The 27,480-nt window shown below is 37.8% G+C and overlaps 1 protein-coding gene across 1 annotated transcript in view; it reads right to left on the reverse strand.

Moving 5' to 3' along the window:
- The window catches only part of LOC134670459 (uncharacterized), a 244,205-nt gene extending 220,915 nt beyond the window's left edge, over window positions 1-23,290 (reverse strand). Inside the window, exon 1 of the mRNA XM_063528285.1 lies at window positions 22,964-23,290. Within this exon, the coding sequence (XP_063384355.1) occupies window positions 22,964-23,264 (301 nt within the window). The 5' untranslated portion in view covers window positions 23,265-23,290. The remainder of the gene's footprint in view (window positions 1-22,963) is intronic.
- Between the last annotated feature and the right edge of the window lie 4,190 nt (window positions 23,291-27,480).

Here is a 27,480-nt window from a genome sequence, read left to right on the forward strand (position 1 = left end):
CTTTCCTGTAGACATACACAAGAGTTAAGGGCTATAAAGGTTAATTTTCTTATTTAACCCTTATCCACGTGAAAAGGTCCTCCTTTTATTTGGAGAACTATGATAAAATCATTACTCACATGCCCACAAGCTGTTAACTATTGCCCACAGGAGAGAAAAATGTACAGTTCGCGCGACACACTACACACACACTAGTTTTCTCTCCTGTGGGCAGTAGTTAACAGCTTGTGGGCATGTACTTAATGATTTTATCATAGTTTTCTAAATAAAAGGAGGACCTTTTCACGTCACGTGGATAAGGGTTAAGTAAGAAAATTAACCTTTATAGCCTCTTGTGTATGTCTACAGGAAAGATGTAACACAGTTTTCTGTTTGACCCTAATACCAAAAGAAACATGATAAAATCTTTTTGCTCCGTGGATTTTTATCGAGGAACGGCCGTCCGCAATTTTCTTTACGACATTTTCGATTCAGTGCTAAGATCTTCGAGTCCAGCTTTTAGGCCTAGATTTAACGCCCAGCTTATTGGTGCCGACCACGTAGCAACTTAGGAGCTCAATTCGAACGTGTTCTTATTAATTCCGTGGAGCTAAGCAAGTTGAGTTTCAAGAATTTATTGCCCACACGTCCCGGGTACGTGTGGGCAAAAAATTTCAAGAAATAAATATTGAAAACCTGATTCTTTCACATCTAGACGTTCTTGGGCTCATTCTACTCAGAATCGACAGCATTCTCCATCCCACCATTAAAAAAAGATGTCCCAAAATGTCCATTCCATTACGTCACGTTTTAATATGAAAAAAAAATTCACTTGTATGTGCGTGACGTAGTGGAATGTACATTTTTCATACAAATTTTTGGAAAATTTTATTTTACCATTTCTAAGTTGAAAGAACCCAAAAACACCGGGATCTGTGAGAATCGGGTTTTCGATATTTATTTCTGAAAACGCCCACCCGATACCTTGTATTGTGCCTGTTAGACACAATAGCTAACAGAAGGGGCAAGATGGTTTGCCACCTGATACGGCACGACAGATTCTTTTTAAACATCCTGGAAGGCAAGATTGAGGGGAAAAAACGCAGAGGAAGGCCCAGGCTCACATATCTCAGCCAAATAAAAGAAAAAGTTTCTGTCGTGTCGTACGAGGGAGTTAAAAGGCTGGCCCGGCTAAAAGAAGAGTGGCGATTACTCCACCGACAAGAGCATAGCTCTTAAATAGTGATGATGATGATGACGTACCCTATAGCAACCGTGACATTGGACAGATGTAGTGCATAATTATTTTCCATCGTATTTCCACGGAAACTTACGAACGTGTCTTTCTATTTCAGTCAGTCCCGGTAGCGAAAGTACTGACATTGACTGTACTGACATGACTTAATTTTTCACTAAGACTGTCTGTTCCGGGTCGCTGGACTAACATTTTAGCTTTATTTTATTTATTTTTTTATTACCTTTTTTATTTTGTTTTTTTTCTGAGAAAATACGATGGAAAACAATTATGCACTAACCCCCTTATTCATAAACGTCTACTGAAGTTGACAAGCCGATAATAATCGTTTGTCCCTTTCCATCATAGCAATACGTCGGAATGGGACAAACGATTATTAAATAGGTATAGGCTTGTCAACTTTAGTAGACGTTTATGAATAAGGGGGTACATATTTACAGTATGTTAGGAGAGCAGGGGGCCGATTTTTGAATTTCGATCGCTCGATTTAGTAACTCGAACATCGGTGGAAAACGGCGAAATGCTGATTTTTGTAATACGAGCGATAGAAATTTGGAATCTAGTGGTATTGACCACTCGATTTCAATTCTATTAGTAGAATTTAAATCCCTAGTAGTGGAGATATTATTGAAATAGAGCGATCGAAATTCAAAAATCGGCCCCCAGGGGTGTAGGGGCCCGATTCGGATTTTGAAATAGACATCTATTAGATATCTTTTAGACATCACCAAGATATGATAACGATATGTTTAAGATCCTTACCTGTCAAATTTGATATTTGCGCGATTCTGGAGATTCTCTTGAACGATTTTCACAGGATACGACTTAGAGATCCAATTCACATCTAATAGATTACTTACTCTATCTAACGTAAAAGTGACATTGGTTGCCCGAATTGCGCTGCAAAAGAGAACAAGTTGATATCTAAACTATAACGTACTTAGAATGGATCTTGTACGTGTCGTCTCTTGTGAATATCTTGAAGGTCGAATACGGCAGTAGGAGTTCTTCGGTAATTCGGTTCCTTTTTTGCAATTCAACCGATTGCGTTTCTATGGAAACATGGCCGTCCACTATTCTCTCAAGGTATCAAAAGCTATTAAAAGTTATTGGAACTCATTAGTTGTTTCTAGATAGTTTAATGGGTTTTTTATAGATACTTATGAGTGGCAACCTTTGGGCCCGATTCGGATTTTGAAATAGACATCTATTTTAGACATCACCAAGATACGATAACGATATGTTTAAGATCTAACCTGTCAAATTTGACATTTGCGCGATTCTGGAGATACTCTTGAACGATTTCCACAGGATATGACTTAGAGATCCAATTCACATCTAATAGATATCTTACTCTATCTAACGTAAAAGTGACATTGGTTGCCCGAATTGCGCTGCGAAACAGAATTAGTTGATATCTAAACACGGCGTAGCACGGTCGCGTTTTTATCCCTTATCACCATGCCTGTCACGTTCTAACAAGTATGTTAGTGCGAAAGGGACGCGCATAGTGATAGTCGATAAAAATGGAACCGTGCTGCGCCCGCTAGAATGGATCTAGTACGTGTCGTCTCTTGTGAATATCTTGAAGTTCGAATACGGCAGCTAGTTAAGTACATGATTTCATTGTCCATGATCTCACCTTAATTATAAGATTCATAATTTAATTATTAAATATTATAATTTCTAATTAATGTTGAGCTTGGTAGTTATTGAAATGTAAATTTAGTACTATAAGTTTAGCATTATATTAACCTACCCGCCCAGAGACCTATAAAATGTCTCCTATTCCATTCTAATTTGAACTTTGCGTTGACAACATAAAATTTCATTTTGCTTGGCAAGGCTTGACATATGGGCGGCCAGAGGTTAAGACGCATGTATCCAATTTACATTTTGTTACCTCGCCTTGAAATAAAGAAATAAATAAATAACAAACTACTCTAGTATTATCGCCTGGCTGACGGGACAGAATAAAGGTCTCCCGCTAGACCGGGCCGGGGCGGGCCAGAGCTTCCGGCACTTCGTTTTCTACGGAAAGCACCACGTGATCACCGATCTGACGTCAAAAAACTGGGCAAGTGCGAGTCGGACTCGCGCACGAAGGGTTCCGTACCATAATGCAAAAAAAAACAAAAAAAAAGCAAAAAAAAACGGTCACCCATCCAAGTACTGACCACTCCCGACGTTGCTTAACTTTGGTCAAAAATCACGTTTATTGTATGGGAGCCCCATTTAAATCTTTATTTTATTCTGTTTTTAGTATTTGTTGTTATAGCGGCAACAGAAATACATCATCTGTGAAAATTTCAACTGTCTAGCTATCACGGTTCGTGAGATACAGCCTGGTGACAGACGGACGGACGGACGGACGGACAGCGAAGTCTTAGTAATAGGGTCCCGTTTTACCCTTTGTCATGTCATTTTTTAGGGGTACGGAACCCTAAATAATTACATTTCGGACGCCTCGGCCTGGGCCCGGTCCATTCTAGCGTGAGTCATCTTTAACAACCCAAAAACTGTTTCACTCGATCAGAATCTAGTGCCGATTTAAACTACTACTATGACCTATAGTAGTAGTTTATATAGACTTTGAGGTTTGTATGTTAAATCTTTAAAGAGATTTAAAAATCATTAATATTCACCACACTCTTTACATTTTTTTTTATTTACAAATTGCTGATAATATTTGTAATCGTTTTTGAGATACAATACTAAGACAAACTGACAGAGACGGCTTATGAATAGTAGGTAATATGATTTTGTTGATCCCCCATCGGATATGGAATGTATAAGAAAGTTATACAAGGTCATCTATTAACCACTATAAATTAGTTAGATTGTTCCGATACACGATACTCTACTTGAGAAGCAATATATTCTCAAGTGCTGTTCTAACTCACCAAATAATAACTTGGGCTACCGTTATTTTGTGGTCGAGATAGAACACGATACACGGATGATGCATGTAACAATTACAAGTTTGACAGTTAAGATGATTTAAAATATAATTATTTATAGTCATAAAAATATACGTCAATCGTAAAATCGTAAATCGTTTCGCGAGTTCTGAAAAAGGTGAAAATAAGTGGAAAGGAGAGAAAAACGAACCACCACACATCTGGCGGCCGCCACAAAAAACCTAAAATTACATTCAGGTAAGTTCGGCCCCATTAAAATCATAATATTAACACACATAGCCATAGTCCCCCTTTATCTTCGGGCTGCGCTACCGCAGGTCCTTCAAAGCTTACATTCCGCTCCATTTCTGGTTTATACTAGGTTTAGGCCCGGTTCCACCAACCACACTTGTCGTACTGATTAACGTTAATTAGCCGTGAACTATGAAACTTCACATACCTACAACAAAATGTAACGAAGGTTTTAACGGTGACATATGGTTTGGTGCAACTGACCCTTAATATGGTAGCAGTAATACTGACAGCAGCACGGAATAAATAGTTACGAGTAAATTATAACCTCTAGCCGCCCAGAAACCTATAAATAGGTATCCTGTTCCATTCTAATTTGAACTTTCTGTTGACAAAATAAAATTTAATTTTGCGTGGCAAGGGGTGATGTATGGGCGGCTAAAGTATATAGTAGCCTACATTACGATACAAATGCGAAAAGTAGGAAATTCGCAACGAGTGGCGATAAATTAAAACACGACCAAAGGGAGAGCTTTAAATCAACACGAGTTTCGAATTACGTATTCGTACTTGTATGTCACCTTCAATAATATATTACTCTTTGAAGGCCGCAATAATATGTGACACGTCTACAGATAAGTTCGTGTCAAATATTTTTGCGGCCTTCGTTGTGTTTTGTGTAACATATTATTACAGGTGACTGTACAGCGTTTTACAGTACAATTGGGGCTGCTATGCCAAATGTGCCCTAATCAACGAGTGTACAGTCGCCATCAGATATATCGGAGCGGCCAAGGTGTTCACAATATCTGAACACGCACTCTAAAGCCCTTACAATAGAGGCGTGTTCAGATATTTGTGAGCACCTTGGCCGCTCCAATATATCTGATGGCGACTGTAATACCACTGATCATTGTATGTTTTGATTATTTATTTATACTTAAATTTATATAAAATACCAATGACTCAGGAGCAAATATTAGTGCTCAAAACGCAAAAAATTCTATTTATCTAATTCTGTCTGGATTCTAATCCAGGACCACCAAATTCACTGGCAGAATATTATACGCAGTTCTAGCCGCAAAAAAATTTATAATTGAAAAACTTTACTGAATTTCTGAAACTAATATAACTTATTCTCTGTCTTAATAAGTAGTCACGGAGAACGATTCATATTTTAAATTATTTTTAACCGACTTCCAAATCTCAAAGAAGGAGGTTATCAATTCGGTTGTATGTTTTTTTTTATTTTTTTTTTATTTTTTTTTATGTTTGTTACTCCATAACTCCGTCATTACTGGACCGATTTTGAAAATTCTTTTTTTGATTGAATGTATATGCATACAGATTGGTCCCGTTTTTGTCAAAATCCAGTTCTGATGATGGGATCCATGAGGAATCGAGGGAACTCCTCAAATCTTAAAGGCATACACATAGTGATTTTTGGTTTTTTATCAACGAATCAAGCATATACATCCAAAAAAGTGACATTTGATGAAGTGGAACTGCTGATGATGATCAGAACGGAACTCTTCAACGACGCATAGTTCACGGTTGGCGATTTGTCCTCTTCGTTATGTTTGTTAAGCAAGTTAAATTTTTAAGCCACATTTTTGTCAAGCTCGAGTTCTGATGATGGGATCCATGAGGAATCAAGGGAACTCCTCAAATCTTAAAGGCATGCGTATAGAGATTTTTGTATTTACATCAGAAAATCAAGCATTTTCATTAAAAACTGTTGCATTTGATGAAGTGGAACTGCTGATGATGATCAGAACAGAACTCTTCAACGACGCATAGTTCACGGTTGGCGATTTGTCCTCGTCGTTATGTTTGTTAAGCAAGTTAAGTTTTTAAGCCACATTTTTGTCAAGCTCGAGTTCTGATGATGGGATCCATGAGGAATCAAGGGAACTCCTCAAATCTTAAAGGCATGCGTATAGAGATTTTTGTATTTACATCAGAAAATCAAGCATTTTCATTAAAAACTATTGCATTTGATGAAGTGGAACTGCTGATGATGATCAGAACAGAACTCTTAAACGACGCATAGTTCACGTTTGGTGATTTTTCCTTTTCGTTATGTTCGTTAAGCAAGTTAAGTTTTTAAGCCACATTTTTGTCAAGCTCGAGTTCTGATGATGGGATCCATAAGGAATCGAGTCCTCAAATATTAAAGGCATACGTATAGATTTTTTTGTATTTTCATCATAAAATCAAGCATTTACATTAAAAACTGTCGCATTTGATGAAGTGGAACTGCTGATGATGACCAGAACAGAACTCTTCAATGACGCATGGTACACGTTTGGTGATTACGAATTTCGATTTTGACTTGGACTGGGACCCGGACTCGGATTCATACCCGGATCCGGTTCGGACCCGGACCTGGACTCGGATCCGGATTCGGACCCAGACTCGGAACCGGACTCGGACCCGGACTCGGATCCGGACTCGGACCCGGTCTCGGACCCGGACACGGACCCGGACTCTGACCCGGACTCGGACCCGGACTCGGACCCGGACCTTGACCCAGAAAACCACTATGATACCTTAACTAAATAAACAACTATGATTACCTACCATAAAATTAATGTAGGTATAAAGTACGATGATGCCAATCTTACTAGCCCCTCCCGCTTAAACCCCCGTACACCGCACGGCATGCGCCATTAAGTGGGTTAGGTTAGGTTTGAACTGCGATCCTCACAGAACCGAACAAGGATTAGGTTAGGTTAGAACTGCGAGCCTTACAGAAACGAAATGCTACTTGAAAAGTGGGTTTGATTAGGTTCGAACTGCGATCCGCACAGAACCGAACTGCTATCTGAGGAGTGGGTTAGGTTAGGCTAGAACTACGACCCTCATGGCTCCTCTTCACGATGGGCCAACGCCGGTCACTCCAAGGTACGCATTTATGTGTTAGAGGGAGCAAGTGATAGTGCATGGCTGCGTCCCTTGGAGTGGCCGGCGTTGGCCCATCCTGTAGAGGAGCCATTATACAGAAGCGAAATGCTAGTAAAAAAGTGGGTGGTTTTACCTCCTTTTCTACATAGTGTACCATCTACAATAATCTTTCATCGGCCCCCATGGAAGTCGGTTTTTTTTTCTTAAAAATTATTATGAAACTATGATGCACAATATATGACCTCAGGGTAGTGAAGAGAGGTTTTATCCTCGCATACAGGCAATGTAAATATGAAAGTAACATATAACTCATATTGCTGTAGAAAGTTAACTAATATGTACGTAACTTGATGCATTCCACGGAATGAAAATTAATTTTTGTTAAACTTTGAAGTTAGAATTTGATTTTACTACATGTCGGCGAATATCCTTTGCGACGGCACAGTAATCAATTCACATTTCATAACTTCATATCATAGAGTTAGATCAAGAGAAGTCTGCAACGAATTTGATAGCACAGGCAGTGCAAGTGTTATTTATACGTCATAATTTCATAGAAGTTTGACATTTAAATTGCGTGGGCTATCGATTTCGCTGCAAACTTTTCTTGGTCTAACTTTACAATATTTAGCTCTTATTTTTACGTCTACCCATTCCTTTGCCAGCTTTAAATATGGAAAATATGGGCTCTGCAACAAGAAAAATACGGAAATATTCCACAAGATATGATGTTTGACCTCCCAAGTGCCTTCTCATAAAATAAATTGCACTTTCCGCGTCTCAACCTTGGCTCCTTTTGTAATGAAGCTCTTTATGTAAAAGTCTACAATCCTTGAGACTAGTTGAGACATTTGTTTTATGCACATTATACCGGCACAAATCCTCAGCTACAACTTTATTTCTAATTTTCAAAACGTCATACAGATTTCTGCGCTGTTTCTTATAAACTAAAATAACTAAAACTAAACCTAACTATAAAATAAATAAATAATAGTGCATATTTAAGCAAGTGAATTGTAATACAATTGGGTTTTTCAAATTAGATTTGATGAATACAAATTGGGTTTAATTTAGGGTTTTGTCGGCAGGAATGACGCGCAGGAGCAATTTCCACTACCAAATACATATCGTAGACTAGTAGAGAACGTAAACCTTTGTAAATAAAGCGTCGTAACGTAAACGTAACTCAATGCGGACTGAGATTGAGTACTACTGACTGAATAACTAGCCTCAATTATAATATTCCAACTGGGCGCACTCCATTGCGTTCTTTAGTGTGCAAATACGAATTTGACGTTCATAATAAATTCATGAATGTTATATAATAAATTGTAGTAGTTGATTGAGTGAGTTAGTAGGGATTATGCGATCGAGAACCATACAATATGGATTCCACACAACTGCAGTTTGCTACATTCGTGATTCCACACAGTTGTTTTTTTTACGCAATTGAGATTCTTCCTATTCGCGATTCTACACAATATTTTTTTGACGCAACCGCAGTTTACTACATTCGTGATTCCATACAGCCGTTATTTTAACGCAATCGAGATTCTTCCTATTCATGATTCTACCCAATATGGGTTCAACGCGACTGCAGTTTACTACATTCGTAATTGCACTCAGTTGTTATTTTTACACAATAATATAGCGTTTCATCTTAGTCAATAAATTCATTCTTTTAACTTGGCCGCAATCAAGAGTCGCTGGTAGGTGGGTAGTCTAGCGGTGGGAGCGGGCGACTTTCAACCCGGAGTCGCGGGTAGCAATGAGTATTTAGGAACTTATATCTGATAAGTATAATTATGATTTTTTATGACCATTGTGAGGAACAGCTGTTAGGCTTATCATTAATTAAATATCCGTCTAAGAACACTGAAGAACACACAGGTAACTGAAAACCTAATCTTCTTCATAAAGTTACGAACCGAAAGACATATCTAAAGCATAATGAGTGTGACCTATATTTGTACGTACGTGCTACGAATGTCGAGGCCAAATTATACTAGATAATATCACAGATATGCGCATAATATTACGTGAATAATTAGTTCGTATTCATAACTTTAATAAGCATTTATTTGCCTTTGTTATTAAATACATGTCTTGCCTAGTCTTAAGTGCATAAATTTCGCCTCATTTCGTTACTTTACATACAAAACTCTCCAGTCTTAAGTGCCATTTATACTTATGATAGGTAGCTAAAGTAACAATGTAGGTTAATTAAGTACAACTTTTTTAATTATTTTAGGTCCGAATCATTAAATATCGCTTGGGATCGGAACTCTAATTAGAGATAGTATTATACTATCGGGGAAAGCCAAAGGTTGAAATGTCGAGGACAGTTCTGTTTTGAAGTTTGGTTATATGCAAATTGAAGGTCCCGTTTTAATGTCGAACATTTCACGCTTACGAATTTCAAGGACCCACCGCCATGCTGTATAATGTATGTACTTACTCCATTTTGGATAATTGTTCAAAAACTATCCACTTCCTCTATTTTCAAGTGTATTGAATTAAATACAGCTTCGTGGACAATGAACATTGAACATATAATAGATCTTGAAAAACCGGGCAAGTGCGAGTCGGACTCGCGCACGAAGGGTTCCGTACCATAAAGCAAAAAAAAAAACGGAAAAAAATGCAAAAAGAAAACGGTCACCCATCCAAGTACTGACCACGCCCGACGTTGCTTAACTTTGGTCAAAAATCACGTTTGCTGTATGGGAGCCCCACTTAAATCTTTATTTTATTCTGTTTTTAGTATTTGTTGTTATAGCGGCAACAGAAATACATCATCTGTGAAAATTTCAACTGTCTAGCTATCACGGTTCGTGAGATACAGCCTAGTGACAGACAGACGGACGGACGGACGGACGGACGGACAGCGAAGTCTTAGTAATAGGGTCCCGTTTTACCCTTTGGGTACGGAACCCTAAAAACGCTTCAACATTAGAGTTACAGTAGGTACTTTCAAAAACGTACCTAATGTTTAATTTTTGTAATTTAATGCCACCTATTTAATGTTTTATAACGGACAGTTTTTGATATATCTTATTATATGTATATTTGAGGGATTACTAATATGTTACATAAAATTTATTGTCCTATTTTACTTTTGCATAGCAACCGTTGGCAGAACCATCATTTCGCAGAATTACTTTTTGCATAAGTTTCATGGCATACTGTTGTTTCGCACAATTTTGTAAAGCTGAATAATGCAATGGCATAATGTCAATTTGAATAATAATCCCATAATCGAATAATTGTTTCGCCAAAAATTGCGTCGCATAATATTTACTTGGCATACTATCTTTCCGCACAATTTCCTTAGGCAGAATAATTTGTTGGCATAGTGTTGATGAGAATAATATTTTCCGTACCCTACTCTACCAATGAACACCTACTCCAACAGTTCCTATTGAGCATGGGTCGCAGTTCTAACCTAACCTAACCTACACTTCTGGCAGCAATTCCTATTGTGTAGGGATCGCAGTTCTAACCTAACCTAACCTGCAGTTCTGGAAGCAGTTTCTTTTGTGTAGGGGTCGCAGTTCTAACCTAACCTACAGTTCTGGAAGCAGTTCCTTTTGTGTAGGGGTCGTAGTTCTAACCTAACCTAACCTACAATTCTGAAAGCAGTTCCATAATGATATATGAATATGAATAATATGAATATAGGGGTCGCAATTCTAACCTTTTTTTTTTTGTCGCAGGGGAAATGCGTTTACGCATCCACCCCGGGCTGGAGAGGCCCATCGTGGGGGTGGTATGTGGGACTCGCTCCTCCCGTAACTCCCTCTGCTAATCAGAGGGAGGGGAGGAGAATACCCACTAAAACCCCTGCGGCGTTACCCTCTCTGCCGTTATAGGGGAGCACCGTGAGGTCACTAATATTCTACCACGATGCTCCCCCGGCCGTCCCGGCTCTTCACCGGGGGCACCCTCAGATTAGAGGAGGAGGGATTGTGTAACGCTGCAACCCCTCCTCGAGCGTGTAGAGCCTTATTTACGGGTCCCCAGCCCGCAGCTCTACTGGGGAATCAAGGCATTTATGAATTGCCGCCGCCTGACTCCCCTCCGTCTTTCCTAACCTAACCTAACCGACAGTTCTGGTAACAATTTCTTTTATGTAGGGGGCGCAGTTCTAACCTAACCTAACCTGTAGTTCTGACAGCAATTCATTTTATGTAGGTTTAGTCAGCGACATGAGTATTATGCGGTAACAATTTTGGCAGAACTTTTATTCTGCTGCATTATATTCTGCGAAATTTAAGTCTGCAATATGAGCAAATATGCCATAAGAAATTCGGTGGAATGTAATTTATGCTACATACGATTCTGCGTATGTAAAATCGACGATATTAGTATTCTGCTATTCAAAATTCTGCCAAATGAATGTTATGCGACATGACAGTTATGCTAATTATACAATTATGCAAAAGTATCATTCGGTTAAAAATGGTTCTGCGAAACCTTCTGCTATACGAAGTGTATTTCGGACAATCGATATTATGCAAGATAAAGGGAAGCCATATTTAACACCTACTATTGTACCTACCTATGTTTAACAAATAAATATTTTGGATTTTAATTTTCAACCGCCAAGATACAGCCTTTTAAATTCACGTCTCTTTACATACAGAGCCCTAAAAAAATAAATTCGAATATAGCGTTTTATACTTGTTGTCAAGCAACACCGATTTCGTCGCTTTGCTACAGGTAGCTAAAAGTACATCCGTTCCATACCAATTTTGGTGTCTAGCCAGAAGCCGCGCGTGGCGCTGTCGCCACCTAGCGGCCATACCTGTCCTGATCGTAACAGACGCGTTTTGTTAGAGAGTGAGTCTTCTGTACCTAGTAGTATTATTTAATCTGTGGCAACACATACAATGATAAATCATTTACATCATCACGTACGTGGAGGGTCTGCTGACGCTAAAAATTGTTACTGCGAACTTAGCGCTTTTCAGAATCCAATTGAAAATTTAATATTCTATTTCTCTAACTCAGGGCTTAACAAATAAAAGCCTTCATAAAGAATGACTCACGCTTGACCGGTCCGGATCCGGGCCGAGGCTTCTGACACTTCGTTTTCTACACAGACAAAACATCCTCCAGCCTGAGCATAGTCGCGCTACCCCCTCTGCCACGCATACGGTAATATTACTCCATGTTTGAGTCGAAACTGGCTTTGTGTGACGTCCGTGTCTTTGAACGGACCAAACACGGCACGGGACTTCGCTCACCTCGTCCCGCGCACCCCCGCATTTTTGGCATCATCGGTTGCATGAAATAATTGCTCTAAACTCGGTCTAGATTCCTAGTCTATGGTTTTCTATAACGGGTGATCACGTGATGCTTTCTCTAAAATTAGGTATTGGGAACATCAGCTCGGACCACGATCGCTCGATCGTGAGGGGGACTTACCTTTCCCGACAACCTTTTTCTATTTGTTATAGTCCGTTTTTTTTAGCATTAGAAAGAACTTCGCAGAAGTAAGCTTGTGGTTCCAAATCCGGCACTTTTAGCGGTAATAATTTGAAGTAAATTTTATGTATTGACCATGCTACATTAGGTAATTCGATAATTATTAACAATTAAAGAGCCTGATAAAAACTGCACGCTTGCTTCTGTGGAGTTCTTTCTAATGCTAAAAAAAACGAACTATACCTATATATACATCTGTATTTTTATACTCGTTATTTCAAAATGTTATTCACCTCAGCTTTGTTCAATAATATACATATCCAATTCCGAACTGTCTTCTGATGTAAGATACACTTGGGATTCGGGTTATGTTAAAAGCATTCTAAGGAGCTTATTCCTAACATGGAGTAAGAAAATTATTTCGAAAACGAATTGGTTAGTATACGATCACTGACGCAGATATATAACCTCATGTGAGTGAGTGTAATGCACTGATATTCATATTGTATTGGTATTGGCAAAGATATATAGAAACCAACAACTCCGTATAAGATAAATAAAGTCTTAAGAAAAAAACGTGCCTCCGAAAATCAAGAAAAATGTATGGTCGTAAAGATGGCGCCATACCTTTGACGTATACACGTGTAGATGGCGACACTGTTTGATATTTAACAATTTTTACACATATTATTGAAACACTTACAAATTACTTACCGCCAACGCGTACATAACGTGACGCTATTGAATGAAATTTACGCTACGGATACTGTATTTTCCTTCACTAACTCGACCCATTCATACACATTTTCTAAAACGCTATTTTAGTGTAGATAGAGGGCATTGACCGCGCCCTCCCGTTTTCGCATTTTCTTAATCATAATGGACAGGAATTTTCACGGAAAGGGCATTCACCCAAGCAACTTATTTCACTTCTTGGGTCTCGTTCGTGCGTAAAGACGTCTTATCTCTTAACAGCCCTTCAAGTGCAAACAACCGTTTGTTTTGGGCCCAGACTTCACTGAAGCGTTAGGGTAACATTCCATTTCTGACCGCAGCTGCACTACTAGTACGAACGCGTCGGTGTTACAATTTCCATAGTAAAATGAATGGTAGTGCTGCTGTCGTTGGAAATGGACTGTCACCTTAAAGGTGTTATGAGAGGTGTTATAACTTATGACTGTTATGTGATGTACCATTACCCGTACCCCCGTACCATGAATCACTGACATACCTACGCATGTCTACGCCAATAGTCCGTGGCGCTCACGACAAAAAGTGTGATATACGGCAAATGATGATGATGGAATTTCCTTTTGCAGAGTTTCTCCTATAATTAAGTGAACACCTGAGACTACAACGTCTACTGGCATTGCGAATATCCAACCAGAACTCATAAAAAAAGACACAGGTGCGAGACCTATTGCACCAGGATATTTTCATTTAACGCCAGCATCATAGCTTTCGAAACGGGTCGCCACTTTCCCGAATGAAGGTTAACCCTTAAAACGTTTATGTCACTTTTTTAGTACAGGTACTAAATGTGGCGCCAAGTTTAAACACTAAGTACAGGCTAGAAAACGAAAGTACGTTAAGAAAGTGCGAGAAGTGTGCTTTTTTTCCTAGTTTAAGACAATATCAAACAACATTCGGTTTATGCGCAGGCGGCAGTTGAAATTTGAAATTCGCTGAATTTCTGACGGAGTTTGTTCCTGACGCCATAGAATATAAAGTAAATAGCCAAAGTGTTTTCTTTCTGTTGATATTATTACTAGATGAGTTAGACATTGTTATTTTATATAAAGCTCATTAAATCATACATTAATTCTCAGTCAAAAATTGCGAAATAAATCTTGTCCCATTTTTGTGACATTGTCGATAGTACTGGTAACAAAGTACCATTTAGCTCGTCCTAAAAAACGGACAGTGCCGGCTTGTGCGGAGACAAGATTGTGACAGAAAACGGACATTGCCATACTTAGGGTATATACTTTTTTTTCATTTATCGTCGTTTTATAGGCTATTGTTGCGTTGGGGTTATGTTACACATAAGTATATGTATACATTTTTTTATATTTTAGTCTCAGGTGGTTCCACCATCTGACTCAGAAGAGTGAAATAGCAAAAAAGACGACGATGACGAAATTTTACTAGAGGCAGATTGTACATCTGCCTTGCCCCAATCTGACTCTTTTTCAGCCAGGTCACTTTCTAAGAGGATGTCAAATATGATGAACAAATATATGTTCATTTACGAACACGCGTGCTTTTATTCTTATAGTCATGCTATTAAAGTTTTGTGCTGGTCATTGTGTATGGCACTATCTGTATTTAAATATAATTTCGAAGTCTAACGTAGTCCTTGTGGGAAAAAAAACTGTTCATAATACTCGACCTGATGACTTAAATACGACCTGTCCTCTAGTACTCCATCTACAAAACTTAATTCCTCTCCATTAAACGCATAACTTACTTCAGTATTCAAATTATTGGCACGTCTTGAAATGTCCTACGGTTAAAACCTATTTCAAGTCGATGATGAAGATGCTACAGTTCTTGAGGCCTGTAAAATGTAATCTCTACAAAATTCAGGAGAGTAAATAGCTAATTTCGAATCTAGTCTTTCATATGTCGGGCAGACGAAGCAAAGCATTTCTACTAGGGTACAAGAACATATTATTATAGCTAATGATGTCAAGCACCGCCAACTAAAGCCTGCGGTCTGGGAGCATGACATGGATAAGACTCTGGTTCTCGCCAAGGAGGAGCCATATATTCCCAGAATGTTGCCAGAGGCCATTGAGACTGAAAAATATCTAAACTTTTACAGGAACTTCAGCTATTCTCTACCACCAGGTTAGGTTCCAGATAGTCCGGGTAATAAGAAAACAAGCAAGACATAGAACTGTGAGATCATAGTGATAAATGGTGTGGTCATTTAAGTAAAGTAATATTACTTACAATAATTGTAATGAGTAACTAGCTTTATGACCCTATTTTGCATGTATACGTAGCTTTAAAATGTATATTTTTGTTTAATATATCTGTACGTGGGTCGTTTTACACATCAACACTAGAAGTAAATATAGCGTTATTATGTTTCCCATAAGTTTTTTCATCTTAATAATCTAATTAAACATTTTTTCCAAACATTCACTAGTGTGTTATTGAAATAATTTTAAATTTTCTTGGCCTGTAATTCTTTAATAATTTTTATTTTCTTAAACCGTATAACGGCATTGTCCGTTTTTTAGGACAACCTTGGGAGCAATCAATATATAAGGTTCGTGGCAATGTCCGTTTTAACGGACGTCCTGAAAACCCTACTTTCAGAATGCTTTTAATTTTTTTTTTCTTAAATATAGTACTTTTTTATTCCTTACTATCCCCAAAAACATTCCACGTGATAGGTGGATACATTATTTCATGTCTTGCCATGTTAAGGGTTAAGGGAGGCGATGGCTGAAATACGCGTCATACTCATTCGAACGGGTGCTGTTTGTGGAGACTGGTCTGTTTAAGCTAACACGAGCTACGAGCCCCGATGCATATGTTTTCGTCAGGTGACCCCATTTTTTGAGGTTCTCGCGTTTGTTCAAAAATAATGTTTTTGTTTAAAAATTACTAATATTTAATGCTTATACTAATGTAATTTAATTTTATATGGTAATACTCTGCAATAACTAAATCCAAATACAAGAAATACCGTTTGTACTGAAAGAAAAAAAAATGACTTTTTTTTTTGACGGGTAGGATTACAACATATGTGAAAAGGGCTATTACCAGGGAAAGCAATAGGGCTCTGCCAATGTACAGAAAATTTTGTTTTGACCCCATGCATGCAGCAGTGCTGTAAGAGAGGACAATATGATTTGGACAACGTTTTTGAAAACTCCTTTTTTTCAGAATAAAAGTCTCATGCAATTTTATTATGCGATCAAAATAAACTACATTAAACATTGCTATTATGGTTCCCATTACTGGGTCATTATATGTTCATGTGTAAAATGTATTAAAATAAACAAAATTGTTGCGCGGAACTAGACGAAATCATTTGCATCGGGGCTCGTATTATACTTAGTAACTTTATTTTAATTAATTAATTACAGTGAGACGTCTAATTCTGCTCTAGTACGTATATGTTTCTCTTCTCTTAATGAATGTATTAATTATACAGGGTATTGACTTTTGGAGACCCTATACATCTCTAAGGATAATTTGATAAACTATATAATCTTATAGTTCTGACACCTAGAGACATTTACACCTCTAAATATTATAGATTGTTTTTGTGTTTTGTATCTGTATTTTTTATGTAATTCGACATTAAGAGACCATATACATACATCTCTCAGTAATTGTAATACGTTAGATTGAATTGTTAGTTGTATTTTATAAAATCGTTGATGTATTATTATTATTTTGCATTTATGTAAATTCAATGTTGACGTGTAAAAGTGCCATTGTGGCCTATTTGCTGAATAAATGTTGATGTTGATGTTGAATGCTATTCCAGACTTCGTTCTAGATTTCAGAGCCCTTACCATGAGTCACTGACAGTGTCAACACTGCTACTTTCTATGCATCTCGCTCGCACTAATATGTCAGTACGAGCGAGATGCATTGAAAGTAAGTTACATTCACACTCTAGCGTTTGTCAGTGCGAAACTGGTGGTAGCCACAATGGTCCATTTTGTGCTCATTTTCGTGTTCCATTTTGCATCTTTCTCTCAAAGTGACATCTGAACACAAAGTGAACCAAATGTATAGAATTAATTCATTAGTGAAACGACCCAATATTACCATTCGGCATTCTTTGGGTACTGACACGCCGAATTAACATAAGAGTACGAAGATTTACGGTCAGTCCTACGCAGGGTCGGATAGGATTCGAAATATATTCACAATCACATTAATACACATCACGCACACGCATACACAAAACAATACGAAATAAACACAACGTAAACTTATCAACTTTCACATTGACACGTCAAGCAGTCAATAATCAGACTGCTCTTGGGGCCCACTGATTAACAGTCCGCCGGACGGTATCGGCCTGTCAGTTAGGACAAAATTTTGACAGTGATACCGTCCGGCGGACTGTTAATCAGTGGGCCCCTTTAGTTGCTAGGTATATAGGTACGAGTAGTTTGTTCTTTTTTCAATGTCTCCTCAAAAGTCCTCCTCGAAAGTTAGGAGATGGTATTTTAAAAAGAATTTTTCTAAGGTAAGTATTTCAAGAAAATTTTATAAAATAATCAAAAACCAAAGGGTATACAACATACCTAAGCTTCCATCCTCAGATGGTGGAGGCAACAAGGAAAGAAGGAATGCAGGCAAGGTACCTAATGCAGAGCACGTAAGAAATATCGAAAAGCTTCGGAGTAATGGCAATAATTGCATTGCGTTATAGACTAGGAATCCTCTAGACCGAGTTTAGAGCAATTATTTCATGCAACCGATGATGCCAAAAATGCGGGGGTGCGCGGAACGAGGTGAGCGAAGTCCCGTGCCGTAATTGGTCCGTTCAAAGACACGGACGTCACACAAAGACATTTTCGACAAGAACATGGAGTAAAATTACCGTATGCGTGGCAGAGGGGGTAGATGTTTTGTCTGTGCATTGAGTTTAAGTATGATTTATTGCAAATAAAGTGATGGGTTGATTGATTGATTGAGCTATTTGATACAAACATAAATTATGCGTGCCTGTAAATAAATTATGAATTTAATCCTTTGAGGATCTGAGAGATATTGAAATATGTATTCAAATGATAAGACAGACTAACAGCCGGACACATAGACGTATTTTCATACTAAAAGAACGCTAATATTTTGAATATCAACTTGAATAAAAGTTGAGTCCACATATTCATATTTCTGTGAAGTTCACATCACTTCTTCGGTCATTGCACTTTCGTCAAATCCTAAAAAGTCATAACTTATAACTTTTATGCTATATACCTTTATGTCGATAAATTAAATTTCAAAATTCTTCTACTTCCTCGCGTTATCCCGGCATTTTGCCATGGCTCATGGAGCCTGCGGTCCGCTTGACAACTAATCCCATGATTTGACGTAGGCACTATTTTTTAAGAATTAAATTTCAAAATTGATTGACTCTATCGACCGATAGTGCGAAAAGAAGGAAATTCACAAGGATTAACACTTTACATGTAAAGTGCTAATTGTTGTCTAAAATTTAAAAGGCTGTAAAACGTATGATACACGTGTGAATAGGTAATTTGCAACTCGTGTCGGTTTACTTGTCGATTTACGATGTATGTACCCATTAAAGATACTCTTTTTTATAAACTAAGTAAAGCTGTATCCAGACGAGACAATTTTTCGCCAATCTGATGAAATTCTCCCATCGAACAGGGCCGTGCAGACGCAAATACCAATTTGATTCCCCGATCACATCAGCAGGTACGGACACAAAAATGCCAATTTTCATAGTAGAATGCAAATTGGTGATTTAATTTGTGTACGTGTGGACGCTAGATGAGATTGACCAATTAAGTATTTTCCTGAACAAATCGACTGATTTCATCAGTCCCGTCTGGATACCTCTTAACTCTGCCTGTAATTCCGTACTACGCACAAAAACCACTGAGATGAAAAATGGTAGCTATGGATATAGTTAAAGGGATAGGTATGGCGAGACCCGTTAAAGGACATAGGAAAGTTTTTATCACGGAATCATCCCTTAATGAAGTGTCACGCCAAGGTGACACTTATGATTTATGATTTTATATAGGCGACGCATGTGGTGGGGGATCCAAAATAACAGTACATTTTTTAGATGCTCAAATTATTGACACTATTTTACGAAAAATGACGACGTGTTTTAGGCGTTTTAAGGAAAGTCAGTTCAATCATGACTTCATAAGGATGACTCACGTTAGACCGGGCCGTTTCCGGGCCGGAGATTCCAGCGCTTACTTTTCTATGATAGATGACAGGTGATCACGTGACGCTTTCCATAGAAAAAGAAGCTCCAGAAGCTCCGGCCCGGACACGGCCCCGTCTTACGTGAGTTATCCTTTAATGAAACGCTTCTCTATTTTAATTATTAAATCTAAATAAAGTTCCTTAATTTATCGGCTTACTTTTAGCAAGTAATATCGTCTTACACTGCAAGTGCCTACAGAAAAAATCTCAAACCTATAAATTTGTAAAAAATAATAATATAATAAAAATTTTGTTAAATTTGTACTGAACCCTCGGTGGGCGAGTACAACTCACACTTGTCCGGCTTTAATTAATATTTAAAAAAACCTTCGTACAACTACAACACAACTAAAATACAACTGCAACACGTGCAAGAACTTTACGTTGTAAAGTAAGTACCCATGTAAAGGATGACTCACGCCAGACCGGACCGGGCCCGAGCCGAGGCGTACGACACGTCATTTTCTATGACGGCTAATCGGTGATCACGGCGCTTTACATTGAAAACGAAGCGCCGAACGCTCCGGCCCGGCCCCGGCTTGGTATAGCGTGAGTCACCCTTAAAACGTCGTGTAATTCGTGACCCGTTTAAACATACTCGTATTTACCATGTGCACTCATTCAAACGAACATCTTTACAGTTGGATTCACCTCAAGAGCACTCCATCTTGGAAACTATATTTTCCTCTCGGATTCCTCTGTCGTAGGAACTCGATTTATTCGAAGTATTTGAGAATAGTAAATACGAATGTATCTAGTATGTACAGTCACAAAGAAACGAGCAATAGGTAGTTACCTATTTGAATTAAATTTTAACAAGCAGAAACGTCTGCGAACGACGCTAATAAGCTTAGAAAAAATTCAAAAGTAGAAACAATACAGCCTTCTGTGAGGCCTGATGGCAGTAATTTCATAGCTTCTTTCTACCATACGGGACTAGGGGACCCTAGCGACATCTACCGTCAAAGCGCTCCCCTAGACCCGTATAGTGCGTAGTTTTGTAACTGAGCCCGAGCTAATCCTATTGTCTATTGTTAAGTAAAACCGCTCGTGCCACGTGCCACAACCACCTGCATAAAAACCTGCGTAATTCGGTTACTGAGTGCCGGCAAGTCGAACACTACAGAACCAGTCTAAAATGTGTCATCGAGATGCGTAACAAAGGCGCGTTATCGGAGAGCGCACCTACACTGGTTTTTTGAGCGTTGGACTAGCCCGCGCTCAGGTGCCAAATAGAATGAATATGACCCTTTTCTGCAGTTAAGTAGCACGTGCGGTTTTACTTAACAATAGACAATAGGATTAGCCGCCGGGCTCTGTTACAAAACTACGCACTATACGTTGGAAAGATTCGCTGGCTATCGATGAAGTGTTGGTGGCTTAATTGGCAGAGCGCTGGAGTATCCCAAGGTAGTAATTTTTCCACTTTTAAATTTATTTTAAGCTTAATAGGTAGTTATTTGTTTTACAAGGGACCAAAATTGTTGTTTAACCTCGCGTGCTACTAATATTGATTTTTAGATGACTGTTAAACAAATTTTCTACCGAGAAGCACAAAATTTTACCTACATCACACAGACACGAGGAAAATACTAAATGAAAAACATTACAAATCAAACACTACTAATGAACTCTATTAAATATTTACCTACCACTTAAAATACATGCTGGCACATACAAAACAACTCAAAATTAGCATCTAATTACTTTAGCACACTTGTGGATAAAATTCAACTTTCTCAATTTCTTTCTAAAATGTAAATTTTTCACGTATCTTTTCTTCAAGATACCATTACCGTTGACTGTACCCTATAGGTAACGAACTCAGGCGTGTAAAATATAACATTGACACAAAGATCAAACACTAACACCTAAACCTGTTTGAAACTTGCCCAATATAAAACTCGTCAAGTGTGTGTCTATAATTGAAGTGTTCTATATAATCGTACCTACAATAAAGATTAGAAAGTATATTGTTCTCCACACTATCTCGTAAAGGCTAGGTTTTAAAGGATTTTATTTCAAAAACTGTTTGAGTCGCAAAGCAAGGTGAGGCAAATTTTGAATTTTTTACTGCTAAAATTAACTTTTGCCAGCGTCTACCCGTACCCTGCCGAGGGGCGATTTTTTATTGTAGTTTAGGTTTTATTTTTATTAATTTAGTATAATTTTAATTTATAAGTTTTTATACTTTTAAATGATAATATCGAATAATATTAATATTTACATGAATTTTCAGTTTTTTTATAATTATTTCCTTACTACATATAAGGTAAAAGTATTAGTGCTCGACGCTGCACTAGTATTCGACATGGGCACTTTATGTCAAAGTAAAGAGGATTCTACCTTATTATAATTTAATTTTTATGACTGCTTATTAATATTTGGAAAACATTCTTAATCTGAATCCCTTCTCTGGATCAAAAGTGTCAAATAAGCCAGATAGACATACGGGTTAACATTATTGCCCTTTTTCCCACGGAACCCTAAAGGGGTGTAATATTTGGAATGTCATTAAGCCGTCACCTAATAAGTGGAATCACTCAATTACGTCGTTTGAAACGCCATTCATATTTGCCAGGAAATTAATACCGACCCACGGTTGATCTTTTTGGGGTTCTGTAGACGAAATAACACAAAGGGACTATTAAGAGGATACACTGCGGTCGCTTCCCCATACAAATGTAGTCTCCCTTTTCCTTTTTTGAGTATTGACATTATGGAAAATGTTTTAACATATTTTGATGTAGCTAATAGCTATATTAACCATAGGTATGCCTCTATGTTTCACTTCTTTCGATTTTTGTATTTTATTTGTGTAAAAATTAGGAGGAGCGAATAACAAATTTTTACAAATTTTTAAATGCTCCTAGCTTTTATAATAAATAAAAATTCTAAAAAAATATACGTAGAGGCATACCTGTGATTGATATACAACAAATTGTGTCGAAATATTTTCAATAATATTAATATACATCCAGAGAGCAAAATGAGTAATTTGTTTGTATGTACGTATGTATGAAAAGGCGACAAAAGGGTGCTAAGCTTACTGTAAAAAATGTGCTATTTTCAACCAAATGGGTACATATTGTACGTTGTCAATAACTTTGAACTCAATTAAAAACGAAAAAGTTATACTTTGCTAATCCGCGGAGAGATAACGTGCTAGTCAATCAGTGCCAACCCGTTATACTTGCGTATTTTTACATGCCATTAATGTTCCCACCCTTATTCAACCTACTGCAACCTACGATGTGGTTGAAAACGTAACAAATAAATAACTTACCGAACATTAGTAGAAGCAGGTCGCTGACCGCCAAACTGAACAGATAATAGTTAGTCGCCGTATGCAGACCTGGATGCTTCACAATCACTACACAGACGCAAATGTTCCCCACCACGCCAGTCAAAAATATCACCACAAGCACTATGCTTATGGGAATTATTTCGTTCAGCGGCAACCGCCGGGACCCCATCATCCACCATAGCATTTCCTCTTCACTGCAGTCGAAATAAGTCAAATTGTTGCAGCGATTGTAAAAATCGTCAATGGTTTCGTTTTCACGCAACTGGAATTCCATTGCCATTTTCTTAACGAAACTTTTAAAATATTTTCAACACGCATCCAAACTAACTACACTATAGTCCAGTAATCATTTGGAAAACACTAGCAAGTCATCTAAAACTGAAGTTGGAAATTATTTGCCATTATTGAATACATATTCACATTTATCAACACGAAAGTTTACAAACTTTTCAAAGTTTCAAACGGCAATAGCTTAAAGTTATTTTCACATTGAAATCGCACTCAAATTTACGGCTAGGTATTATTGAAAATATTAATAGACTCGGTTCATTCAACGAAAGTACAGAATTCGAACCATTCGCGAAAGAAAACTTCGGCTTCGCGGGAGTAGCGGCGCGTGTGTCTCTCATTCGAACGACCGCCGACTGACGCTGGATCGGAGACGCGATTTACTGAATCAAGCATACCATCCACTGAACTGACAATTTCTATACCTTATTGCGAAGACATAAGGTCCACTGTTGCTCCGCTAAGAGTGTTGTTAAACAAAGGCGGAAAATTTATTAATGAATGAAATAGTTTTCAGTCATCTTAAAAGTCCGCAGCAAGCTCGGTTTTCCATACAAACGTAGTTACTTACCTACACTAGTTACGCTCTCGTATTAAAACGACTAGCTAAATTGCTCTGAAACTTTGTACTTACAATGGGATAAGGTAACCTATATCTATGCCTATAATTAGTTCTGTTTATGTAGCTTCGGATACCATAGCTTATAAATACAGCGAATTTAAGTTTTTCATACAATACTTATATTTGCTCTATTTCGTTTGTTTTATAAGCTGGAGCTATATAAATTAATTACAGGCAAATAGATATATACCTGATGTCAAGATTTCTTTAGCTCCAATGATTGTTACATCCAGGTAAAGCATAAAATTTGCGACAAGTTATTTTCCTAACATTTTTTAAGACATAGCGCGAATGTAACTGTTTAACCTGTCGTCTACCGAGCTGTAAAAAAATCACCCCTCTATCTACCCCAACCGGAGATCTCCGTCAATTGAACCCCATATTGGTTACGACTGGAGATCTCTGGCCATTTTAACCCCAGTCGCAAAGCAGTTTTTTTTAATGATATTTAAGCTGATTTTCACCTGACAATTATCTCGCTTGCAAAAAAATCGGCCTTAACAAATACGGGGCGGCCGGCGCGTGTGGAGCGGGAGACAAGGGCTTGTCTCACTCCGCGATTTCGTCGCTTTGCTACAGGTAGCTAAAAGTACATCCGTTCGACCCCAATTTTGGGGTTTGCCATAAGCCGCGCGTGGCGCTGTCGCCACCTAGCGGCCATATCTGTCCTGATCGTAACAGACGCCTTTTGTTAGAGAGTGAGGCTTCTGTACCTAAGTAGTACTATTATTTATTCTGTGACAAGGGTAACGAACAAATGGCCGGAGATCTCAGGCCTGGATAGACGACAGGTTAAAAGGCTTCAGTGGCAAAACTCGATTCCTTTACTTTTATCATGTAAATCTCATTAAATAAAGCAATGGAAAAAAAGCAATGGAAATAAGCACATACCCAAGGGAAATGTACGACACGCCCTCACTGTAAGCTTGAAGGGATTATGTTTTGGTACGTTTAGATTTATCTATTTGTTTATCGCGCCAAGAAAATGTTTCTTACTCGTATCATCGCTATTACTCGCCTACGCGAATTAGCGCCTCGCTGTGTTAGGGTTAAAGGGTTCGAAACGACGGGATATAGGTATTTTAAATTCATGGACGGGATAATTTATTTTAATGTTTTATAGTTTTTTAACTGCCTACTATATTATTTGTACATATGTGTAGGTACATAGTACAGTTTTAGTTTTAATTTTAATGTTTAGCTTATTTATTTTGTTAATACTGTTTTGCTTTAATAATAAACTATTACTACTATATGGTAAAACCTTTATACCTATACGTTTTTTATCAGAATATTTTTTTTCAGAAACTATTTTTTTAAATGCCTTTGTACAAACTCGGTAACTAGTTTGCCGGTACTCTAATAGCTTTATGAAAAGAAATATGCATTTATTTGTACGCAAACTGTAAAGATATATCTCTATTAGCTTATGCCCGCAACTTTGATTTTTGATTTTTGAATGATGATTGATAAAAACTAGGGGCCAAATTCGACATGTACAACTGTCAGATTTCGCATCCACGTCAAATCAACAGTTGATTTTATTGCATACTGAGTGTTGATTCCATCAACGGTGGATAATATCATTTGGTACAACCAAAACTCCACTCTAAACTAAGGGTGGTTCGGTTTGGTTTGCTTGTCACCCTAACTGTGGATTGTTAATGTCAAATTTTGACATTGTACGTATTCGAGAACTTATGATTTTTCCCACATCAACACGATACGTCAAACATCGTTTGTCGAATAGGGGTCTAGGTATCCTATGTCGGCGGGACTCAAATTTGAATTTTGAATTAAGGGCCCACATATGTCGACGCGGAATCGGCAAAATCCGATAGGACAAAGCTTTATGTCTGCTCAATAAGAGCAAAAAAGTCGTCGTGCGACTCGACTCGCATGGACGACTCTTATTGCGCGGACATAAAGCTTCTTCCTATCGACTTTTGCCGATTGCGCGTCGATATATCTGCGGAGGCCCTTAATCGATTTGGCGGAATAAACGTGGAGATATAACAAACAGATAGAGTCACCTTCGCATTTATAACCTTACTAGGAATTTGTAAAATGATTCTTAGAGAATGGCAGACATGAAGCGTTGTTTCAACCGTCAGGCAGGAACTACTCATGTAGGTAGATACCTACCTACTGAGCCGATTTTGTTCAATGAGGTGCTAATGGATTCGTCTTTATAGCCCGACGATAGGTCGACTTAGGCACACTTAGGCAACACTTAGGTTACATTTTGGGCTTTCAAAAAGGTGGAGGTTAACAAAATAAATCCGTAATTTGGTTTACAGACGCCTTACTTCTTACAAATCTTTCATCGGATGAAATGCCTGTGCACACTGGCTACGTGTGCGTGACGTGCAAGTGTGCGTGCGGCGTTGAAGTATACAGATCCTTATGAGAGACGGCACACCGCGTGCGTGACGTGTGCGTGTGCGGCTCCAACATTTTAGCACACGCACACGCACACGTCACGCACACGCAAGCCGGTGTGCACAGGCCTGAAAGAGAAAGAGGTAAATAGGACAGACCGAGGCAATTCGGATTCGAAATACCTCTTTCAAGTTTTTAAACTGTTAGACAAAGAAAAGTCTGCAGCGATTTGGACACACCACGCAGTGCTAGTGTTGTTTATATACGTCCTAACTCATAATTTCATAAAATAAGCTTGATAACACTTGCACTGCGTGTGCTATTAAAATCTCTGCAGACTATTCTTGGTCTAACTTCTATAACAACAAACTAACTCGCTAGCATTCATTCATTTCATTCATTTATTCACAAGCAATATGTACATCGCATTGGAAATTATACATAAAAATTGGCTAACACAAAAGAAATACACAATAACATACAAAGAATACACGTTAATTTGCCCAACTATCACAAAAGTAATTTACTAATTAAAAAGAAATACAATAAAATATAAACAAGGATTACCTACACGTTAATTAACAAAAGTAATTTACTAATTTAAAAAAAACAACAATTACAAAAAATATATAAAATGTCAATCTTAACTTATAAATCTAAAAAACTACAAATATGTCAATTAATGGTCAATTACGGAATAATTATATTATCTATATATGTCATATGAATAATTCTTAGTGTATATATTTAATGTCAATTCAATAAACAATTTCAATTAGTAGGCTGACAAAATTCTTCCACTGAGTACAAACACTTGCTTAGCAAAAATAGCATAGTAGCTTTCCGTTTACTTATGACATTGTTTGTATGCATATTTTAGACAGTTCACACGTTTTACTATTCCAGCACTTAAATGTGTCAATTAAATGACTGACAGTGATATCTAAAGCAATGTCATTTGAATGATGGCAATGAAGTCTATTTGTCTATAGGCTCATAAGATGACTGCTAGCAGTCATCTTATGAGTATAATACAACTGCTTTATTTTTTTTAAAGATACAACTTCCGATCTTTTCTGCTAGCAGTCATCTTATGAGTATAAATGGCCCTAATAGCGACCGACAATTTGTTACCCGAAAAGTCGAAAAAAGCCTACCAAAAGAGCTATGATACTTTCATTACATGGAAACTACAAAAAAGTGT

This window comes from Cydia fagiglandana, chromosome 14 (assembly GCF_963556715.1).
Source record: "Cydia fagiglandana chromosome 14, ilCydFagi1.1, whole genome shotgun sequence".
Taxonomy (NCBI): domain Eukaryota; kingdom Metazoa; phylum Arthropoda; class Insecta; order Lepidoptera; family Tortricidae; genus Cydia; species Cydia fagiglandana.